This window comes from Saccopteryx bilineata, chromosome 6 (genome assembly GCF_036850765.1).
Source record: "Saccopteryx bilineata isolate mSacBil1 chromosome 6, mSacBil1_pri_phased_curated, whole genome shotgun sequence".
Taxonomy (NCBI): Eukaryota; Metazoa; Chordata; class Mammalia; order Chiroptera; family Emballonuridae; genus Saccopteryx; species Saccopteryx bilineata.
In genome coordinates, this window is record NC_089495.1 from 180,729,785 (window position 1) to 180,750,726 (window position 20,942).

General features: G+C 43.0%; 1 protein-coding gene across 2 annotated transcripts in view; it reads right to left on the reverse strand.

The window, feature by feature from the left end:
• PLCB1 (phospholipase C beta 1) overlaps window positions 1-17,700 on the reverse strand; it is a 688,569-nt gene extending 670,869 nt beyond the window's left edge. For both annotated transcript variants that reach the window (XM_066234441.1, XM_066234442.1), the window contains exon 1: window positions 17,214-17,700. In XM_066234441.1, coding sequence (XP_066090538.1) covers window positions 17,214-17,312 — 99 coding nt within the window. In that variant the 5' untranslated portion in view covers window positions 17,313-17,700. The remainder of the gene's footprint in view (window positions 1-17,213) is intronic.
• Window positions 17,701-20,942: the final 3,242 nt, after the last annotated feature.

Below are 20,942 nucleotides of genomic sequence, written 5' to 3' on the forward strand. Positions count from 1 at the left end.
AAACACGTCATTAGATATGGATTTTCATACTGAAATACTCAGGCCTTCACAGAAATTGCATCTTTTTAAAAGAAGCATAAATTGCCAGTTTATTTCAACTTTTTCACAGCATTATAACTATGATATTCCATATCCTTCATTTGATCAAAAGGACTTGCAATGAAAATTAGAACATGTCGAGATAATTTGGGAATTTGGGATTCTTGTCCTGGTGGATAGAGCAGGTTGATGGTTTTAGAATACACAGTAAGTTTGACTTCAAGAGCCAGGTTACAAGCCCTGGCCATATGGCTCAGCAATAGAGCATCAGTCCAGTGTATGGAAGTCCCAGTTTCTGTTCAAGGTCAGGGAACACAGGAGAAGCGACCTTCTGTTTCTCTACCCCTTCCCCTATGTCTTCTTTCTTTCTCTTTCTCTCTCTCTCTCTCTCTCTCTCTCTCTCTCTCTCTCTCTCTCTCTCCCCCTCCCACAGCCATGGCTCAAATGGTTCCAATGAAGTTGGCTCCAGGCACTGAGGATGGTTCCATGGCCTTGCCTCAGGCACTAAAATAGCTTGATTGCAGATTAACAGAGCAGCAGCCTAGAGAGGCAGAGTATCGCCTGGTAGGGGGCTTGCAGGGTGGATATGGGCACATGCGGGAGTCTGTCTCTGCCTCCCCGCCTCTCACTTAATAAAAAAATTTTTTTTAAAAAGGAGCCAGGTTACAGAGGCCGTCCTCTTGGTTTCAAATTGCTGCCTGTCTCCTCTTGGTGCCTCATTCTACACAACTGAAAAAAAAAATAAAGAAAGAAAATAATAATACCTATCTCAGAAGGTTCTTGTGAACAAAGATATATAACATAAAACTTACCATTTTTAAGTGTCCAGCTTAGTTGCATTAACTACATTTATCACCACCATCCATCTCTAGAAGTTCTTTCATCTTCCCAAACTGAGACTCCATACTCCTTAAACACTCACTTCCCATCCCTTCCTCCCCCAGCCCCTGGCAATCACCATTCTACCGCCTGTCTCTATGAATCTGACTACTGTTGGTACCTCAGATGAGTAGAATCATTCAATATTTGTCCTTTTGTGGCCGGCTTATTGCACTTAGAATAATGAGTCCAAGGTTCACCCATGTTGTGGCATGTGCCAGAATTACCTTCCCTTTTAAGGCTGAATAATGCTCTATTGTATTTATTCATCGTATTTTGTTTAGCCATTCATTCCATCAATGGACATTCAGGTTCTTTTCACCTCTGGGCTACTGTGATTAACGCTGCTATGAACATGGGTCTACAAATACCAATGTGTCCTCGCATTCAATTGTGTTCAGTACATACCCAGAAGTGGAATCGCTGGATCATATCTATTTAATTTTTTGAGGAAATGCCATTCTGTTTTATCCTGATATTTTTAAGATTCACTATCAACATGCAATTGGAAATATATCTTAAACAAGAATTATGTCGTTGCATAGAACTTCATCTGGAATTTAAAATTTTCAAAATTACTTTTCAATATCCTCAAAGATGTTTAAAAAGAAATTGATACTATAATAAAAGAATAACTTTTAAAATTTTGTCAGCTTTGGCACTGGCTGGTTGACTCAGTCACAGAGCATCAGCCCAGCTTATGGATATCCCAGGTTTAATTCCAAGTCAGGGCACACAGGAGAAATGCTGATTTGCTTCTCCACCCCTCTCCCTCTCCCTACTTTCTCTCTACCTTTCTCTTCTTCTCCCACAGCCATGGCTCAGTTGGAGCAAGTTGGCCCCAGTCGCTTAGGATGGCTCCATGGCCTTGCCTCAGGCTCTCTGTTGCCAAGCAATAGAGCAATGGTCCCAGATGGGCAAAGGATCACCCCACAGGGGGCTTGCCAGGTGGATCCCAGTTAGGGTGCATGCGGGAGCCTGTCTCTCTACCTCCTTGCTTCTTACTTAAGAAAACAAAATTTATTTTCAGCTTCTTCCATGAAATTATACACATTAGAGCTCAGAGCAATACTTCCAATCAATCATAGCAATATTTTTAATTCTGTTTCATCACCTTCTCTTCCAGATTTGGGCAAAATCTAAGTTTCCCAGAGGCTGCACACAGCACACATCCCCACTTCCAGGTAAATCTGGAATTAACCTGTACTTGTAACTGATTGTCAGGTCAGTTTCTTTTCTTATTAGAGTGTCTGACAAGATTCTAATCGAAATCTTGGTGACAATTCACTGCAAAGATCCAAGACAACCAAATACTTAAAACTAGAAGAGTAAAACTGACCAAAATTTATCTTTTGGAACAGCTTAGACTGTTCCAGCTTAGACTGAAACTCATTGTTTCAGATACTGCTATTTCTAGGTTATTCCTTCTCCTCCTTCAAAATTAAAGCTCCTTTGTTCACTATTTCTTGACCCCACTCTTCCGGCCACAGTTCCTCTGTTAAATGATCATTTATCTCGGTTCCCTGCCTGCTTCCTCCACAATCACCTCTAGCATTCCACGATCAGCTGGAACTTGGCATTCTTACCAGGCAAGGCAGGATCTGACCCAGAATTACACAAACATCCATTTTTAATTCCACTTGCTTTTTCCCCACCTCCCACATAGCTACAAGTTTCTATATTCTTCCCATATCGAAGTAGCCACTCAGTCCAGATATCAAGTATTTCTAATTGTCAGACACATGCTCTAGTTTGAAGTTTGAAATGCATGGCCAACATTCATTTCCAAAGCAACTGCAGATGGATATTGACTCTCACCGCATTTTACTACAGAAAAACCAAGACAACTTTCAGACAGTCTACGTTGTATTTTTTTAATCTCTGCATCAGTATCTATGAGACGTGTAATCTTATAACCCGGTGGCTTTGAAACTTTTGAATGCATCAGATTTCACCAGGAAGGCATGTTAGAACACAGATGGCTGGGCCCTTTGCCCAAGGGTTTCTCGTTTAATAGGACTGGGGTGGAGCCTGAGGATCTGCATTTTCAAATATGTTCTCAGTGCTGCTGCTGCTCCTGCTGGTCCGAGGAGCACACTTTGAGGTCCACAACCAAAGCCTACAACGGGAGTGGCTTCGGATCAGGAATAAAGTGAGGTGAAGCCCACGGAGCACCAGTGAGCTTAAAATGTAAGCAAACCCATGTCTTACAAATACACTGTCTCTAAAAATGCAACTTCCACCTGTGTATTGAAAGTTTTAAGGCATTTTTTCCAATAAACATCCACCTTGAAAGAGAAAACGCCCTGGCTGGTTGGCTCAGTGGTAGAGCATCAGCCTGGCATGCAGGAGTTCGGGTTCGATTCCCAGCCAGGACACACAGGAGAAGCGCCCATCTGCTTCTCCACCCCTCCCCCCCTCCTTCCTCTCTGTCTCTCTCTTCCCCTCCTGCATCCAGGGCTCCAGGAAAGTTGAAGCAAAGTTGGCCCGGGTGCTGAGGATGGCCTCTGCCTCAGGCGCTAGAGTGGCTCTGGTTATAACAGAGCAACGCCCCGGATGGGCAGAGCATCACTCCCTGGTGGGCGTGCCAGGTGGATCCTGATCGGGTGCATGTGGGAGTCTGTCTGACTGCCTCCCTGTTTCCAACTTCAGAAAAATATAAATAAATAAATAAATAAATAAATAAATAAATAAAAGAGAAAACAATATACACACCCACTTTAAGTTAGTAATAGTGGGTGATGGACAGCACTTTTCCATCTACTCCTTTCTGTTTCATAGAAACCATTTTACTCTCATCCTATCTCATCAATAGTGAAGACTAATATAACGATATAAAAAGTTTTAAAATTTGGTGTTTTGCAACTTACATGAATCCCCAAAAGATCTTTAAGCAAAAAAAAAAAGAAAGAAAGAAAAAAAAAGAAAAAGAAAAAGAAAAAGAAGAAGAAGAAGTACATTGAAGGAACAAAGTAAAGGTCCTCCACAAAACCTTACCATCCAAAAAGAGAAACATTTTGGCAAGGGAGTCATTGTAATCAACATGAACATTATGAAGTCCTAAAACTCTTTATTACAATGGTTTTCTCATCGGTGTGCTGTTATAAACCAATCATATATCTAATATAAGGTTATATGATAATTATGTCTCAAAAGATTAAATGTAAAAGTAAAATATATCATTTTAAGACAGAAAAAACATATATATGTTTAGGATATGTATATATATTTAGAATATATATATCCTTAAAAGACTGAGAGGAAACAACAAAGGCAGTAGTAGTCCCAACTCCCTTCCAATACCACAATTTTCTTCACAAAAATGCCTAACAGTATAATAATGGACACGCACTGAATACCTCTTCTGAGCCAGTCAATGCAATGTGAATTGGTAATAAATTTTCTCTTTCATTACTTATAGTAATTTAAAATGCAGATGCCATTGCTAGTCCCATTTTACAGATAAACAGACTAAGGCTTACGTGAAATAACTTACCCAAGGAAACACACCTATGCTTGTAAGGGGAGCATTGGGAGTTAAACCTTCTTCAAGCACCTGCTCTATGCCAGTCCTGTTTCAACATTTTTTTCATTAGTGCCCTTCTAAAGAGCCTTTTTAAACATTTATTTTCATAATCATCCTCCATGAAATTTTAATATCACAGATATTCTGATTATCTATTTATATGCTGTATGTATTTCTGTGCTTTATACAAAATAAATGTAAAGAGTAAGAAGATTTCTCATTCCTCATGAACCATTTTCTATTTCATTTCAGATGTTCTGGCCCATCTGAGAATGCGTGCTCTACGCCTATGCTGTCCAGTGTGGGTGCCCTAAACCACACGTGGCTGTGAGCACTGGGAACATGGCTAGTTCAACTGAGATGTGCTGCAAGATTTCAGGCTGAGCCTAACCGGTGGTGGCGCAGTGGATAAAGCGTCGACCTGGAAATGCTGAGGTCATCGGTTCAAAACCCTGGGCTTGCCTGGTCAAGGCACATATGGGAGTTGATGCTTCCAGCTCCCCCCTCTCTCTGTCTCTTTCTCCTCTCTCTCCCTCTCTGTCTCTCTCTCTCCCTCTCTATCTCCTCTCTAAAAATAAATAAATAAATAAAAAAGATTTCAGGCTGAGACTGAAAACAGGCATATAAAATAGCTCATTGGTCCTTTCTAATATTGATCTTGAAATCAACATATAAGATTAAATACTGTATACTGTTAAAAAAAAATCAGTTCCACCTGTTTCCTTTTGTTTTAATGTGGCCACTAGAACATTTTAAATTGCTGTGTGGCTCACATTACATTTTTATTGGGCAGTGCAGCTCTAAACCTTTTTGTAGGGAAATAGGTTTCTTATTCATGGGGGCATCTTTTCCACAAAGCAAAGTCGGTCAGGTAATTTGTTAGAAAGTTTTGGGGTTTTCTGTATCTGCAGCTACCATCCAGTTTTAATACCTAAGTAGTGCAAACTAATCTAATTGCCTCTCTAAGTGTCAATTTTCAAATATCTGAACAGAGCCACCGTGTTGCCACCCCTCAAGCCACATTTTACCAGGCTGAGGTATACTCTGGGCTGAATTGTGCCCCATCCCCAAACTCATACAGTGAAGTCCTAAACCCAGTACCACAAAATGTGACTGTCCTTGGAGAGTCTTCAGAGAGGTGATTAAGTTAAAAGGGGTCAAAAGGGTGGATCCTAAGCCGATCTGACTGGTGTCCTTATAAAGGTTGGGAATGTGGACAGAGATACAAAGAGGGAAGACCATGTGATGACCCAGGGCATCGACGGCCACCCACTAGCCAGGGAGAGCAGCTTGGAACAGATCCTTTCCTCGTGGCCCTGAGAAGGAACTAACTCTGCCACCCCTTCATCTCAGACTTCCAGCCCCCACAACTGTGAGGAAATAACTTTCTGCCATTTCCATCACTCAGCCTGTGGAACTTGATCATGACAGTCCTAGCAAAGCTATCACCCTGAACCTTAAGGCTGATGTCAAGGACTGGTCCACAGACTTGCAGTATATTCCTTAGGACTGAGGTCAGACAATCTATTGGTTGACCACAATCCTGACTCCAAAGTGATTCTATGTCCCTATGTTATTACAGGACAGGGCACATGTATCAGGATGTGCCCTGTACTCAATATTCCAATGAACAATGAGGAAAACTAATGAGAGATATTCCACAGGCATTACCCATAACCTGCATCAGGAAACAGCAGAGGCGAAGACGGCAAATATATACATGGGGGGGGGGGAGCTATGTAAGGGGAAAAAATTCTAAGGGTCACTGAAAATCAGATGTGGTGCCCATCAATTGTCAGTGATGCAGCCCTGACTATAAACACACACACAATAAAGTAATCTTAGATGCTAGCATGTTAAGATTAGGATCAGTTAAGCAAAACTTCTTTGTGCGATGTCAGCATTGACAAGAGTTTTCTTCCAGGGATGTGTCTAGCCTGAAATCTCCCCAAATAAAGGAAAGCAGAGGAAGTAAGAAGACCCAGAATAGAGGATGCAAAATAGTGAAGAAAAGCATGGTTAAGATATCTGCCTTTTACGTAGAGGTCTAAAAATTCCATTATCAAACACAATAGAGGGGAAAGTTGGAAGCATGTTACTTCAAATACCATGCAGGGGACTTCAGGCACTGTACTAGGGATTCATGTACCTGTATTCATACATATTTACAGTGTGAATACGAAATAGGAAAATGGAAAAATGCTTCAGGACAAGAAGTCAGTTGGTTTTGAAAAATACCCGATGGAGTTAGTACCTGGCAGGTTGCTGGTAGCCTTAGCAAGAGAAACTTCAAAGCCAAGGTCAAGGTACAGTAAGGCTCTGGGGAAAAGGAGGAGGGTGTGGGTGTGAGGAAGGGGAGCTGGAGAGTATAAACTACACATTGACTGTGGAGAAAAGGTGATGAGGGACAGGGCACTTGTTACAGGAGGAAGCAGGGTTGGAGGACATTGTGGTGGATCGTGTGTTGGGATTTTTACGACTAAAAAAGCATATTGACAACTTCTTAGAAGAGCTTCAACAGATGGAAATTTTCACAGATAACTTTCAAAGGGGGGATAATAATGAAGCCAAGATCCAGAAGCACCAGGAAGCATGGGCCCCTGTGTGATCCAGGACATAGGGAAGTCACACTGCTTCCCCGGGGACAGGAGGGCAGGTGGGGGAATGTAGGTGACCCAGTCCATTAAACTAAGAGTGGGAAAGGGAGGAGGTCAATCTTATCATCGCAGTGACTACCATTCCCCCTGCACAGAGGTAGGTGGAAGTTTCATTACAAATACTATTTTTAAACTATATGTCTTTTATTTGATTTTTTTCATTTCGCAATAAAGCTTGTATATTCAGTTTTTTCTGTTTGTGAATCATCACCATGATACAGAGAATGTTTTCACAACCATCAGTCATTTGTTGTCACTCACAACACTTCTGAATTTCTTTAAAGGAAATAACTGGGTACAGGTGTGAGCATCTTTCTCAGAAAACAAGCCACTGGTGACATTCAGGATATGAGAGGCAAGTACATTAAGCATCATAATTTTCAACCAGTACTGAATCACAGTTGAGTCCACACTCAATCTCAAGCTGCATTTAGACCTTACAGGAAATCAGTACTGAGACAGCAGTCACTTCTGTACTGACAACAAATCTGTATTGAAAAATTTGTTGTGGCAATATAGGAAAACTTCATACTGGTTTGAGGTTCAGACACCAATGTACACTGTAGTCCATAAATGTTCTATAAACCCTAGTTAAGAAGGCCATGAAGATGCTTGGACTCTGGGAGATTTCAGATGAAATAGAAAGATGCAGAGCAAGGCTTTCCAACCAACATCATGTGCAATGTGTTGGGAAGGGCTCTTGGGAGCATGACCTCTCTTCAGGTCTACCTTAAGACTGTACTCTCTCCTCTGTGAACCTACTGTGAGCCAGGCACACACCAGACTCTTCCTTCATTCCAGACAGTCCCCAAGAACCTACTGAGTGCCAGATCTACACTCCAACCTAGGGAAAGAAGATAAATAATATTAAATCTATAGTCCTCTAAGAGCCCTGATCCCATTATAATACAGACAAGGCATGTCCACTTCCATGTATGCCCCTTCCTGCACTGGATCTAGACACGACTTTGAATTTCAAGTCATTCTGCATCTTGCTTGGAGGCAGGTGACATCCTCTACACTTCTTACACACTTTCTTCATGCCTACCGTATTCTTAATGTTCCAAAATCAAAGACTTCCATAAGAAGGCATAGGAACAGTCTTAATGGGAATCCAGCAAGAAAACAACATTTACAAATATCTCGAGAAGAGAAAAAGGAGGAGAAACACACATAATGAATCTTAGTAGATAAATGAATGCCACTTACTGGGCAATTTTTTTTTTAAATGACCTTTGTTTTAACACCACCCCTGAATATCTTTCTATGCACATGTTTTACACTCACTGATAGATGTAGAACATTTATAGACTACAGTGTACATTGGTGTCTGAGCTTCGAAGCAGTATGAAGTTTTCCAACATTGCCACATCCTACATAATCTAGGCAAAATGAACTTTGTATACATACCATAAAGCAGCTTTTCTTTCCAGACATGAGCCAAAAGGGTTGTGTTTGTAAAAATCTAAGCCTTTATTTGTATGAACCCTAAAATCAAGGAGATTCTTTCGAAAGTCAATGAAATTTCTTTCACCTTATACTAATTCAGATTCTATTAAGGCTTTTGTTACCATAAGGATCCCGTTTGAGGATGCCATGGTAGACTGGAAAGGGCTCTGAATTTAACCAGAAGACCTAGTTTTATATTGTGCCTCTTGCCTGTAACTAGTTGTGAGTCCTTGGGCAAGTCAAGAGTCACCAGCCTCAGTTTGTTCCTGTATAAAATGAGAATAACATTTTCATACCACTCAGCTGGTCTTGATGACAGCAGGGTAGCGAATAAATAAATAGCAGTTACTTACAAGGGAGCTCCTATAAGACTGTCAGCTGATTTCTCAACAGAAATCTTGCAGGCCAGAAGGGATGGCAAGAAATATTCAAAGGGATAAAAAGCAAGGACCTACAACCAAGGTTAGTCTACCCAGCAAAGCTATCATTTAGAATCAAAGGACAGATAAAGACCTTTCCAGACAAGAAAAAACTCGAGTTTATCACCACCAAACCAGTAGTTCATGAAATGTTAAAGGGTCTTCTTTAAGAAGAAGAAAGATTCAAAACTGGAACAATAAAATGGCAATAAATACATATCTATCCACAATTGAATCTAAAAACATAAAATAAATGAACAAGCAGAACAGAAACAGACTCAAAGATACAGAGAACATTTTGATGGCTGACAGATGGGAGGGGGTGGGAGGGCATGGGTGAAAAAGGCAAAAGGATTAAAAAGTACAAATTAGTTGTTACAGAATAGTTACGGGGATATAAAGTACAGCACAGGGAATAGAGTCAATAATAGTCTAATAATTACGCACGGTGTCAGATGGGTGCAACATTTATCAGGAGGATCACTTAAAAAGTTATATAATGTCTAATCACTGGGGTGTACATCTGAAACTAATATAATAATGTATGTCAACTGTAAATGAAAAAAAAAATGTTTATTTAAAAATTAAAAAAAAAAATTTTTTTAAACCCACCAGCTTAGTTGAAGGCAAAGGAAGAGTAAGCTGAGAACAGGGGGCCCACCCCTACGAACATTGGCTTTTTCTTCCCCTGGAAGATTCCAGAAGATAACAATTCTTTCTTTAACTTCCCACTTATCTTTAGAAACAGCCCAAAAAACGCAGAAAGGTGGTGTCTTTCACATCTCTCCCCTCCAAATCACATATGAGTGCATGCTGGTGCAACTTAATTGACAGCCAAAATATTAGATGCTTCAAGGGAGTCTAGTAACCTGTAGCTTTGAATTTCCAGACTCTGTGTTATATAAAAGTTCAACTAAGGGGATGTGAGAATGAGCGCTAAGTAAAACTCAAGCGTATCTAAGGTGGCGCACCTGAGAAAGCATCGTAATGAACACCCTTCGCTTTTCTTTTTAAATTTACTACACCGCCTGCTGACTGTGGTATTCCAACTCCTTCCTGAGCTCACCTGGCCTCTTCTATAAAATGAAACAAATTAACTTGTCCTTATCTAATTCATAAACAAGTTCCTACAAAAATCTAATTTTTTAACAAAAATGATCTCCTAGGTATCAATGTTATTAATATCTACCGTGACCAGTTCAGGTAGAAGCATTTTCCTTGCTAATTAATCTATTTTCCCTGTGCTCATGAAACTGCAATGCAATAAAAAGAAAAACATTAAGCAAATAAAGTCAAGTAACTGACCTTAAATAGATCAGAAGGGAATCAGAAAGACTCCTAAAGAGTCTAGCCTTCACCCTGGAATGGGTAGCTCAGTTGGTTGGAGCACTGTCATCCAGATATGCCAAGGTTGTGGATTCAATCCCCAGTCAGGGGGCACACACAAGAATCAACCAATAAAAGCATAAATAAGCAGAACAACAAACTGATGTTTCTTCCTCTCTCTCTCTCTCTCTCTCTCTCTCTCTACCCCCTTTCTCTTTCTCTAAAATCAATCAATAAATAAAAAGTCTAGCCTTCTTTTTATGGTATTTCAGTTCATTTTTTATAGAAATTGATGGCTTTCTTAGGATCTCACATATAAGTGATCTCAGAAATATGATTCATCTATGTTCCTTCCCCTACTGATGCAGGGACACATGGCCCTAATCGGGGGATCAGACATGGCAGAGATGGGGAAAGGGAGCGTTATGAAGTCCCTCTGAGCAGATGACATTTATGAGATGATCTGAAAAGGCTGCCTGAACCTAATATCAGCTCGTTCGTTCAACAGGAAACGAACATTTTCGGTTACCAAGGGTTTATTATTTAGGAGAGAGCCGTGGTGTTAGCCAGTAATTCAAAATCACTCCCATTCCATTTTCTGCTGGCACTCTTTGCTCATGATAACACGAAACAATCCTAATAAAGAAATATTTAACTACAGGTTACTATGTTCAACATAAAAAAGCAAAATGTTCCTATCCCATTTAAATGTCACTGCAGGTAAACATCATTTTAAACTATGTATTAATAGGCATACTCTCTCGAGGGAAGTATTCAAGATATGCTAATAGCCAGAGTGAGTTATCCTAATGCACCACAGGCGGGGACAGCAAAGTCAGGTAAGATACGGAAAAAAACCTATGAGAGAAAAATATATTGCAGAAACGACACTCCACTGGTCTGCTTTGCTATGTCAATAACAGCCGACAGGCATCACGTTTTCTTGCTAAAAATTACTACAGCTTCGTTTAACTCTTTCCTCTTTGGGGGCATTCATTACACCTGCCTCACTTCCAAGACTTCACTTTAGGACAGATAAGGAACAAATCAAGTATCAACTAAACAGATGATAAGTCAGTCTTGTTGCTATTTTTCAAGAGGGTTCATTCAACAATAATAAAAATGCTTTAGGCTACAGAGGGTTTGGTTTGTTCTGTTTTCTCTGAAACTAGAAATTGCTTTATTAGATCAAAAACAGGTGAAACGAATGTATGGAGTCATACACTGGGAAAACTGTTACCCACAGCAGGGGAGTGAGAATAGATGGGAAGGGAAGAGTCAGGGAATAGAGGAACCGGCCATTCTGTGTTTTGATCTGGGACTGCTTCCCCGGGAGGGTTCATTCTGTGAAAATAGATTCAGCTGGACACAAAATTTGCGTCTTTTACTGAACACATGTTACACCCTGATAAAAAGCTTAAAAGGGCTTATTTGGAAAAATAATATTCTCACATTTAGGTAACGTAATTCCTGTCAATGAAACATGCACATCAACTCTTTGGAAATGAAAAATGGACATATCTCAGGATATTCAAGTGACATTTTAGAGGGCACCTTCCAGTTTAAACCCTGTGTGGGCCCATGTGAATCCACCAGCTACCAACCAGAGTTTCCCACAACCTTTCCACTGTGAATGCTGCGAAATGCCCGCTTCAGAGACCCTACCCCTCTAAACCCTCCCCCTCCACTCCCCTACTCACCTTGTCAATGTCACTCCGTCATCCGTCATCATCGTTTTGGAAACTCTAACTGCAGATTCTATGCAATGCAAAAGTTCTAACCAAGCTTTTGTGTAGAATTTTGGGAAATGTGCTCTATACTAGCATGTTTATTATTATTATTATTATTTCTAGCAAAAGAGAGAGACAGACAGACAGACAGAGAAGGACAGACAGGAAGGGAGAGAGGTGAGAAGCATCAACTCATAGTTGTGGCACCTTAGTTGTTCATCAATTGCTTCTCATATGTGCCTTGACCAGGGGGCTCCAGCCAAGCCAGTGTCCCCTTGCTCAAGCCAGAGACCCTGAGCTTATGCTAACAACCTTGGGCTTCAAGCCAGTGACCTTTGGGTTCAAGCCAGAGACCATGGGGTCATGTTGATGATCCCATGCTCAAGCTGGTGAGCCCACACTCAAGTTGGCAACCTCGGGGTTTTGAACCTGGGACCTCAGTGTCCCAGGTCAACACCATCTAGTGCACTACCACTGGTCAAGCACATTATTATTATTATTATTATTATTACTATTACTATTATCTGTTTTAACTATGAGGCTTTTTGGGGTAGAGGAAGTGCAGAGAAAGGAGGAAGTTACTTCTTTGCGATAATGCAAATCCAAATCTCTGAGTGTCCTCAGCCTTCTAAAACAACTGAGCCAGTCTAGCAATTCCAAATGTTGAGTGTTAGATTATGTTGTGCAGAACTGTTTCCAATGTAAGATTATTTTTTATATATTCATATAGTCTTGGTAAATTATAAGTTTTATTTAACCGTTTCTTCCAGGAATCATATCTGAGCACCTGCGTGTGTGTGCGTGCGCACACACACACACACACACACACATCTATATGTAATTATATTTCAAAGAAATTTAAGTACAAATAAAACTTTTGGATGCTTTGTAAATTGCGTGGGTTTTTTTTAAATGTGGATTCATTTTCTCTTAAACACCTAGATTTTTTTAAAAAAAATAAAACAACTAAATTTTTTCTTTCTAAAAATAAAATATGAAAATCAAAGCACACCTTAAAGGAAATGGAAGGTCTGGCTCTTTCTGCTTACAAAATAAAAGAGTCATCTAACACATACTGACCACTTTGGTAAAATTCATGGCCCTCTACCTATTTGGGAGAAAGTATCTTTTAAAAACGTTTTATTGAGGGTTTTCTGGAAGCAGGCATTACACAAAGCAATGCATCTACCTTCACTCACTTAACCTTAACAGCTGTTCTATACAGCAGGAAATATTACAAACCTCACATTACAGATGAGGAAACCGAGGTTGAGATACATTTAGTAACTTACCCACAATGAGATCGGAATTTGGAGGGTGAGAGAAGAGAAAAGATCAGATGAGTAGTCTTCTATGTCCCAGAGGTTGTGGAAGAGATTCAGGGCTCTCTGGGATGGAGAAAGTAACCCCTTCCTCTGACCGTTTCACCAGAACTCCCACAATGACCATGACACCCACCTCCCATCACCTCCCAGCACCAGAGTGTAATATACAAATGCAAAATAAAAGCAAGAATAAAGTGGCATCCTTTGATATCAGCGGTGAAACAGATAGCCACAGCAAGTCAGTCCCTCATCGGCTGACCAAGTTCTGGAGAACAAGGTTTAGCTTTGCGGTCCAGACACTGAAATACTTCCATATATCATCACAGAACCTGGAAACCCTTATACCTCTCCATGATTAGGCAAAAGAAAGGATATTGCCTGGCCCTGGTGCAACAGGGTGACTCCAGAACCCGGCTCTTGCTCCATTACCAACCTACTGTCGATGTGATGGGTTAATGCCTATGTCAAAGCTTTTGACTACCATTTCTAGAGTCCACAGCCTCACCAGGGCATCAGTAGGTAGGCAACAGAGTCTGAAGGACGCTGCAACCTCTGGGTGACATCTTCCATTCCATAGGGTGATCAGGAAAATGGCATTTGGTAATTATAGTGCTTGAACCACTCAAGGAACAAGAAATCATCTCTTGACAATACTAAATAGCCCCAAACTCATCACTATCAAATGTACATACCATTATGCTTTTTAATGGGCTATTGAGAATCTCTTTATGAGTTTGCCCAGCCTTCCTGTTAGAGACCAGAGAGCAGGGTTCTACAATTTTTAAGTGAGATGAGATATTTGAGAGATTTTAAAGTCATTTCCAGCATTTACTTTTCTTTCAGACAAGCAGATGTGGAGAGGCACCCGAGGCAGAGGACAGCAGATCTGTTCCAAAGCCAGGGTCAAAAGGCCTCGCCTGCTCAAAGACAGAAAGTCAGACTAGACAGCCTCTCAAAAATCTTCTCTCCTCTCCCTTTCTTACCCCGCCCCCAACGGGAAACAGGTAAAAATGCTGAAAATTTTTCACTGCATATAAAAAATTCAAAGAAAATGTATCATTGTGAGTTAAGCCAGCCCGAGCATCCCAGACAGGGTTGTCCAGGATTATGTTATTGAGGTCTCTACCTCTTCAGTAGCAACTGGATGACTTTCTCAAAATGCAAACAGAGAGCTAAAATAAAATTCCCAAACCAGAGAAAACTCACACAGGCCAACACGATTGTGCTATCTACCACATGTCTCAAGTTCTTTCACAAATCTAATCTCAGTGGTTTCAGAGTGTGTGACTCCTCAGACCAACAGCACCAGCCTCACTCAAGACCCATTGAGAAAAGCAGATCCTCAGGCCCCCACCCACCTCGGACCTTCTGAATCAGAAAGTGAGGGTGGGACTCAGGAATCTGACTGTCACCAAGCCCTCCAGACGTTCCTGGTGCGCGCTCAAGTGTTAGAAGTACTGCTTTATCCTACTGGATACACCTGACTAGCCGATGAAATTGGCAGAAAATGTGGCATTCGTACAATCTTGCATAAGAAGCAGCAAAGGTTCAGAGAGGTTCATTGATTAACCTAAAGGCACATAGCTGACTGGCAAAAGAGCCAGCAGGTTAACCAGGTCTATGGACTCAAGATTTAGTTCTCTTCTGTGTTCAGCAAAGCTGCCCTAAGATACAATGGAATTAGCCAGGTCTCTTACACTGGCTTAATTCTAGAAAGGCAAATATAAACTGAGAAGCATGGAGGGGCGACACCTTGGGAGAATACAGGCAACCTAGGAAAGCCTGGGTCTCTCTTAGTCCACAGATCACCGTGGAGGCCAAGAGGGCCAAGGAACCTGCAGGATGGATCATCACATTCCAGATAACTGGACTCCTGGGTGCAGTCTGGGTTCTTTCCTAGAAAAAGTGATTCTACTGCTCAGGGGAGTCCCTCTCGCTTCACGCGGTATCTGACTGTTGGCCTCTTCATTTCTCTCATGGCGTCACTCACATTGCATCTCTATATCTTTGATGTTCTTGATAAGTTTCTGTCTTCTCTACCTAGCACGTAAGGTCTGTACTAGTTGGGATTTTGTCCACTTTCCTCACCACGCCGGGATCTACTCCAGGGCCTAGCACAAGTAGGTGAGGAAGAAATATTGATATATATGACAAAAATGAAAATAAGAAAAATCACCCACCAGGATGTATCAAAATATATTTCCATAGAAGACCTTCAACTTTGAAGTGACACTGGGTATCTTCTTCCAAACAAGACATTCTGGAGAATTATTTGAATACAGTTTAAAATCATCACCGTGAGTAAATCCTGAGCTTATGCTGAAATACCCTTTTGTATTCTGCACTGTCACTTTCTCTCTTCCTTCTGCCCTCACTCTCTTTCTCACTAAATCTATCATCACATCAGCACTCTATTTGAGGATCTCAAGGTGGTCTAAGACTGTCATGTTGTTGAATGGTATTTTCTTTTTTTTGTTTTTGTTTGTTTTCCCCTGACACAAACAAAGCATTTAATCTGTGTCTGAATTTATTGTTCAGATTCTATTCCATTTACAAAGGCATCGAGTCATTAGACTGGAACATGAGAGAAGTGTCAACTCCGCAGTGAAAGGATGCATGTTTACATCGCTTTCAAGGGAGCTGGGGCCCCCACTCCAAGTTCCATTTGCACTTTCAGGTGCACAAAATAGACACACAGACTCACTCCGCTAAGTAATTGGCTTCACTACCTAGAATATTTAAATTGTTTTCAGACACTGGAAAATGGCTTAAGAAGATTAAAGAAAAATACCCTGGAGGATAATAGACTGTAATTTACTAGGTGGAAAACCTTTTCAGCAAGAAGTACGCCTCATTCTCTTACAATTCCTCCTGTTTAAAGAGATGTCTTAGTCGTTTAGACCTAAATTTCCTTCGATTCTGGAAGCTCGGTTTGTGTTTTTGTCAAACCTTTTGAATGACACCCAGGACACACAGTTGATAGGGTAAGGTCCTCCATCTGAAGATTCTCGTGTTTTCAACAAGACTAAGTCAAACGTTTGAAGAGAGGGGGAGACAGGGTTCTTTGAAACACTGCTGATGGGAGGCTGGGCTAAGCTCTGCTCCATCTAGCAAAAGATGTACAATAGGTAAATTGTGGGGGGATGTCCCAGCAGATGTATTTCAGGCTGAAGATTCCAGCCAGTTCACTTCTCAAAAACTAGCCCTCCCCATTTGCCTGCAGGCCCGTTGACAACTCCTGGACCCCTCAGTGCCCCACCTTCAGCTCTCTATCCCTTCTCAGGTGTGTCCTTCCCAGCCCTTCTCGGAGCCCCTCACTCAGGAGCCAGGTGCTTAAGTTTGGCATTTACGACCACCTGTCGGCTGAACCGCGGCGTCCTCTGCCGCATGGGCTCCTGTGAAAGCGCTAAGAGGGTTCGCAGGCACTGAACAGTTTTGGACTTCGCAGCTGTTCCTTCTTAAAAGAGAACAAGAAGGTAAAAGAGGTGCATCCGCAGACAGAGAGGGGCGCGTCTTGTTCACACACCAGCGCTTTCCAGCTGGTCCCAACTTCACACTCCCCACTTTCCAAACTCTCCGGACCTGCCACCTGGCAAACCTTGCCCCTCTCGCTTCCCTGGCCCCGGGTTCTCAGCCGGTGCCTGCCAGACCTAGTAAGGATGTCAACTCCTAAGCCCCGAGAATACAAGAGCGCGCGAAAAGCCCCTGCTCTTTGCCCCCCGGCCCGGGCAGCCCCTGCCAGCTCACTGGGCGCCCATTGCATAACGCGCCCCTCGCCCCACCCCCAAGGTGCCCCCCCTGCGCCCAGTGCCCCCGGCCAGTGCCCCCGCCAGCGCCCCGAGCCCAGTCCACCCAATACTTACATCATCCCACTTGACAAATTTGGTGCCCTTCTTGAGACTGTCGGACACACACACGGGCTTGAGTTGTAAAGCGTGCACTCCGGGCTGAGCCCCGGCCATCTGGGCTCATCGGGGCTCCGGGCGGCCCGGGCGATCGCGGCAGGGACGGAGTGCTGGGCACCGGCTCCTTTCTCTGCTCTGGTGGCTCTCAACTCTGTTCCCCCGCCGGCCTCTCCGGCCTCCCGGCCTCCACACCTCCTCCGGCACCGGCACCGCTCAGCAAGCGCGGCACGCGGGGGCCAGGCGCCCGGCCATGCCCTGGGCGGGACGCGGGCGGGCGCCCACGGTGGCTGCGGAGCCTCGGAGGGCGAGGAGAAGCCAAGCCCGGCAACCGAGGCTGCCAGCCGCTGCCGGATACTGCTTCTCAGCCGCCGCCGCCGCCTCCAAGCGCACCATTCAGCACATCCTCTATATACACAGGGGGAGAGAGCGAGTGACACACGCTCGGCGCACCCCCCCCCTCCCCAACGCCCTGCTCCTTTCCCTCCTCCCGCCTCCTCCCCCCGCCCTCCCGCTTCCCCGCCACCCGCGCGCGCTCGGTCCCTCCTTCCCCCGGCGGCTTCCAGCACAACTTTGAGCGCTGGGTCAGGCGCCGGGAAGCGGGCCCGCAGCGGCACCTTTCGGCTCCTGGGCCCCACTGCAGCCAAAGCCTGTGCCTCCCGCATGCACTCTGAGCATGCCCGGTGCCCGGGATGCAGGGGTGCCAGGGGGTGTCCGGGAGCCTTACAGTCCCTGGGATTTTCTGGGGAACTTGAGCGAAAGCCTGGGAGTGTCTTTGGATCCAAATTGGGTGGGAAGGGAATCCTTCGGGAGGGATCAAAGGAGACAACCCTCAGCATTCCTCTCTAGCTGCAGCTCTCAAGCACCGGCCACAAACCCGCTTTTTGAAAAGACGATTATTATTTATTAGTAGAGAACAGAGCAGTTGAGAGGTCTGGAGTGTGAGCTCTTTGGGGAAACCTCTCTGCGACTGAGTGTGCGGCGTGCTGGTTTTGAAGCCCCGGCATGCTGTTAAGTGTGCTTTGAGATTGAAAGCCCATCCTCCGAGAAACGACGGTTTTATTTCCCAGAGAAACAGAAGGCCCGTGCGTGTGTGTGTGTGTGTGTGTGTGAGAGAGAGAGAGAGAGAGAGAGAGAGAGAGAGAGAGAGAGAGAGAGAAAGAGAGAGAGAGGTCTTACCAATAGACACTTGCTCATTTACAAACATAGGTCTAAGAATGTCTTCACTCATTCAACAAACATTTCTCATTTTTTAATTTTTTTATACAACATATAGGGGTGGCATTGGTTAATAAATTAGACAGATTTTAGGTGCATAATTCTAGACTACAGGTCTTTTTTTTTTTTTAAGAAAGGGATAACCTCATCAGAAATTAAGCGACAGATAATACCAGTTTTTGAAAGGACTTGAAGTAACTGGAAATCTCATCCATAGCTGGAAAGAGCATAAAATGGTAAACCACTTCGGAGAATAGCTTCTTATAAAGTTAAACACTTAGTTATGAGAAAAACCAGCACTTCCATTCCTAGATATTTGCCCTAGAGAAATGGAAACATATGTTTACACAGACTTGTGCAACAATGTTCATAGCCTTCATAATAACCAAAAAAGGAAACCACAAATATCAATCAACAGGTGAATAAATAAATTGTGGCATGCCCAAACAATGGAGTATTACTCAGTAATAAAAAGGAATGGACCTGCTACGGCATGAATCACATAGGATTTAAGCCTAGAAAGAAGCTGGATACAATAGACTAAATACTGCATGATTCCATTAGAGGAATTCTAAAATAGGCAGATTAGTCTATGTTGACAAAAATCAGGTCCAGCCTGACCAGGAACTGGCACAGTGGATAGAACATCAGCCTGGGATGCTGAGGACCCAGGTTTGAAACTCAAGGTCACCGGCTTGAGCGTGGGCTCATCCAGCTTGAGTACAGGGTTACCAGCTTGCGTGTGAGATCATAGATATGACCCTATGGTCACTGGCTTGAGCCCAAAGGTTGCTGGCTTAAATCCCAAGGTCGCTGGCTTGAGTAAGGAGTCACTGGCTTGAGCCCAAAGGTTGCTGACTTGAAACCCAAGGTCGCTGGCTTGAGTAAGGAGTCACTGGCTCGGCTGGAGCCCCCTGCTCAAGGCACATATGAGAAAGCAGTCAATAAACAACTATGGTGTCAAACTTTGAGTTGGTGCTTCTCATCTCTCTCCCTTTCTGTCTCTCTCTTTCTCTCACTAAAAAAAAAAAGAAAGAAAAAAAGAAAAGAAAGGAAAGAAGGAAAGGAAATGTGTTGATCCCCAGCTGTATGATAATTACAGGGATAACCTGGTGAACACAACCCCTGACTCCTGCTCCTCTTCCCTCGTCCTTGGAAGCCACTAGCTACAAAGAATCTCTTTAAGAACTGACTTGTTTCATTTTCACCACATGTCCCTAGACGAAAAATGGAGTACACTGCCCATCCACATAACCAGCAGCTTGGCTTGCTAGTTACCTCACAGAAGACACCAGTCACATTCTCACATCACTTTAAGGACAGCCTCAAAACTCTATTTTCAGGGTTTAACCTCAATTGTCCTTTTGGTTGATCCTACAGAGGTGTTTCTCTTTTCTGTCTTTTCCTTCCCCCACAGTCTCTCAGTTCTCTACTGGAAAGATAATTGGTCAAATTGGTTTTATCCACCAAAATAGATTAGGAAAGCAAGACCGACAAGAGACAAGCCCTCTGGAAGAGGAAGTTGAAGGATTAGAAATGGGCTCTAGCTAAATGAGAAGGTAGATTGAGCCTCTCCATGGGGGTGTATTGCATCATTGTTCTCTATTCCTTGCCCTTCTCTGTATCCACACATCTTTCCATGTGACCCTGTAGTTTTCAACTAGACACCGTGTGTATTTCTCTGCCCTGCTGATGATGCCCCTTCTTCCCAGGGAATGAACTGTGGACAATATGACTTGCTCTGGTTAACGGTATGTTGCAAAATGGATCATGAGCAAAGGCTTGAAACATGCTTGTGAGAATTAACTTACCTTACTTCTTGTCACTGCCATGAAATAAACAAATCTCAGGAGGAAATACGGGGAAGACCTAGGCCCAATCTGCAGCTTGTGGGCAAATCCAACAGAACACATCCTAGACCTTCCAGAACCCAGCCGACCTGCAGACTCATCAGCATGACAATAAATGGTCATTGTTGAATGACCCTGATCTGTGGGGTCACTTCTGATGTACCATTATTGTGGCGATAGCTGGTTGAGTCATTCATCTAGTATTCTTGACTCTTCCTAACTGTTGTGAATATAAATGAAAGAAGGAGGTTAAAGCTGTATAATTCTGAACAGTGTTTGTTTTCAAGACAGAGAGGGGTTGTGAGAGCTTTTTTTTTTTCCAGCGTTAAACGGGCGCAGTTTGAACCAGGCGGATTGAGAGATAAACCTTTTTTAGGAAGTAGGATGAGGCTTGAAGCAGCTTGGTCCAACTCCCTCATTTTCCACAGCTCTGGTTAAGGAGACCAGAGAGAAACATTTTTAAAGTGTGAGGATTTTTGCCATGCAAAGGGACCTGTAAGAACGTCCAAAATTTTGTGAGCCAGGCCTGTGATCCATGAAATTCAATACCCTGTTCTGTTTTACAAACAATAGAAAGGTCTGTTTTGTTTTGGGGTTTTTGTGAGAGCACAGAATTGCCCCC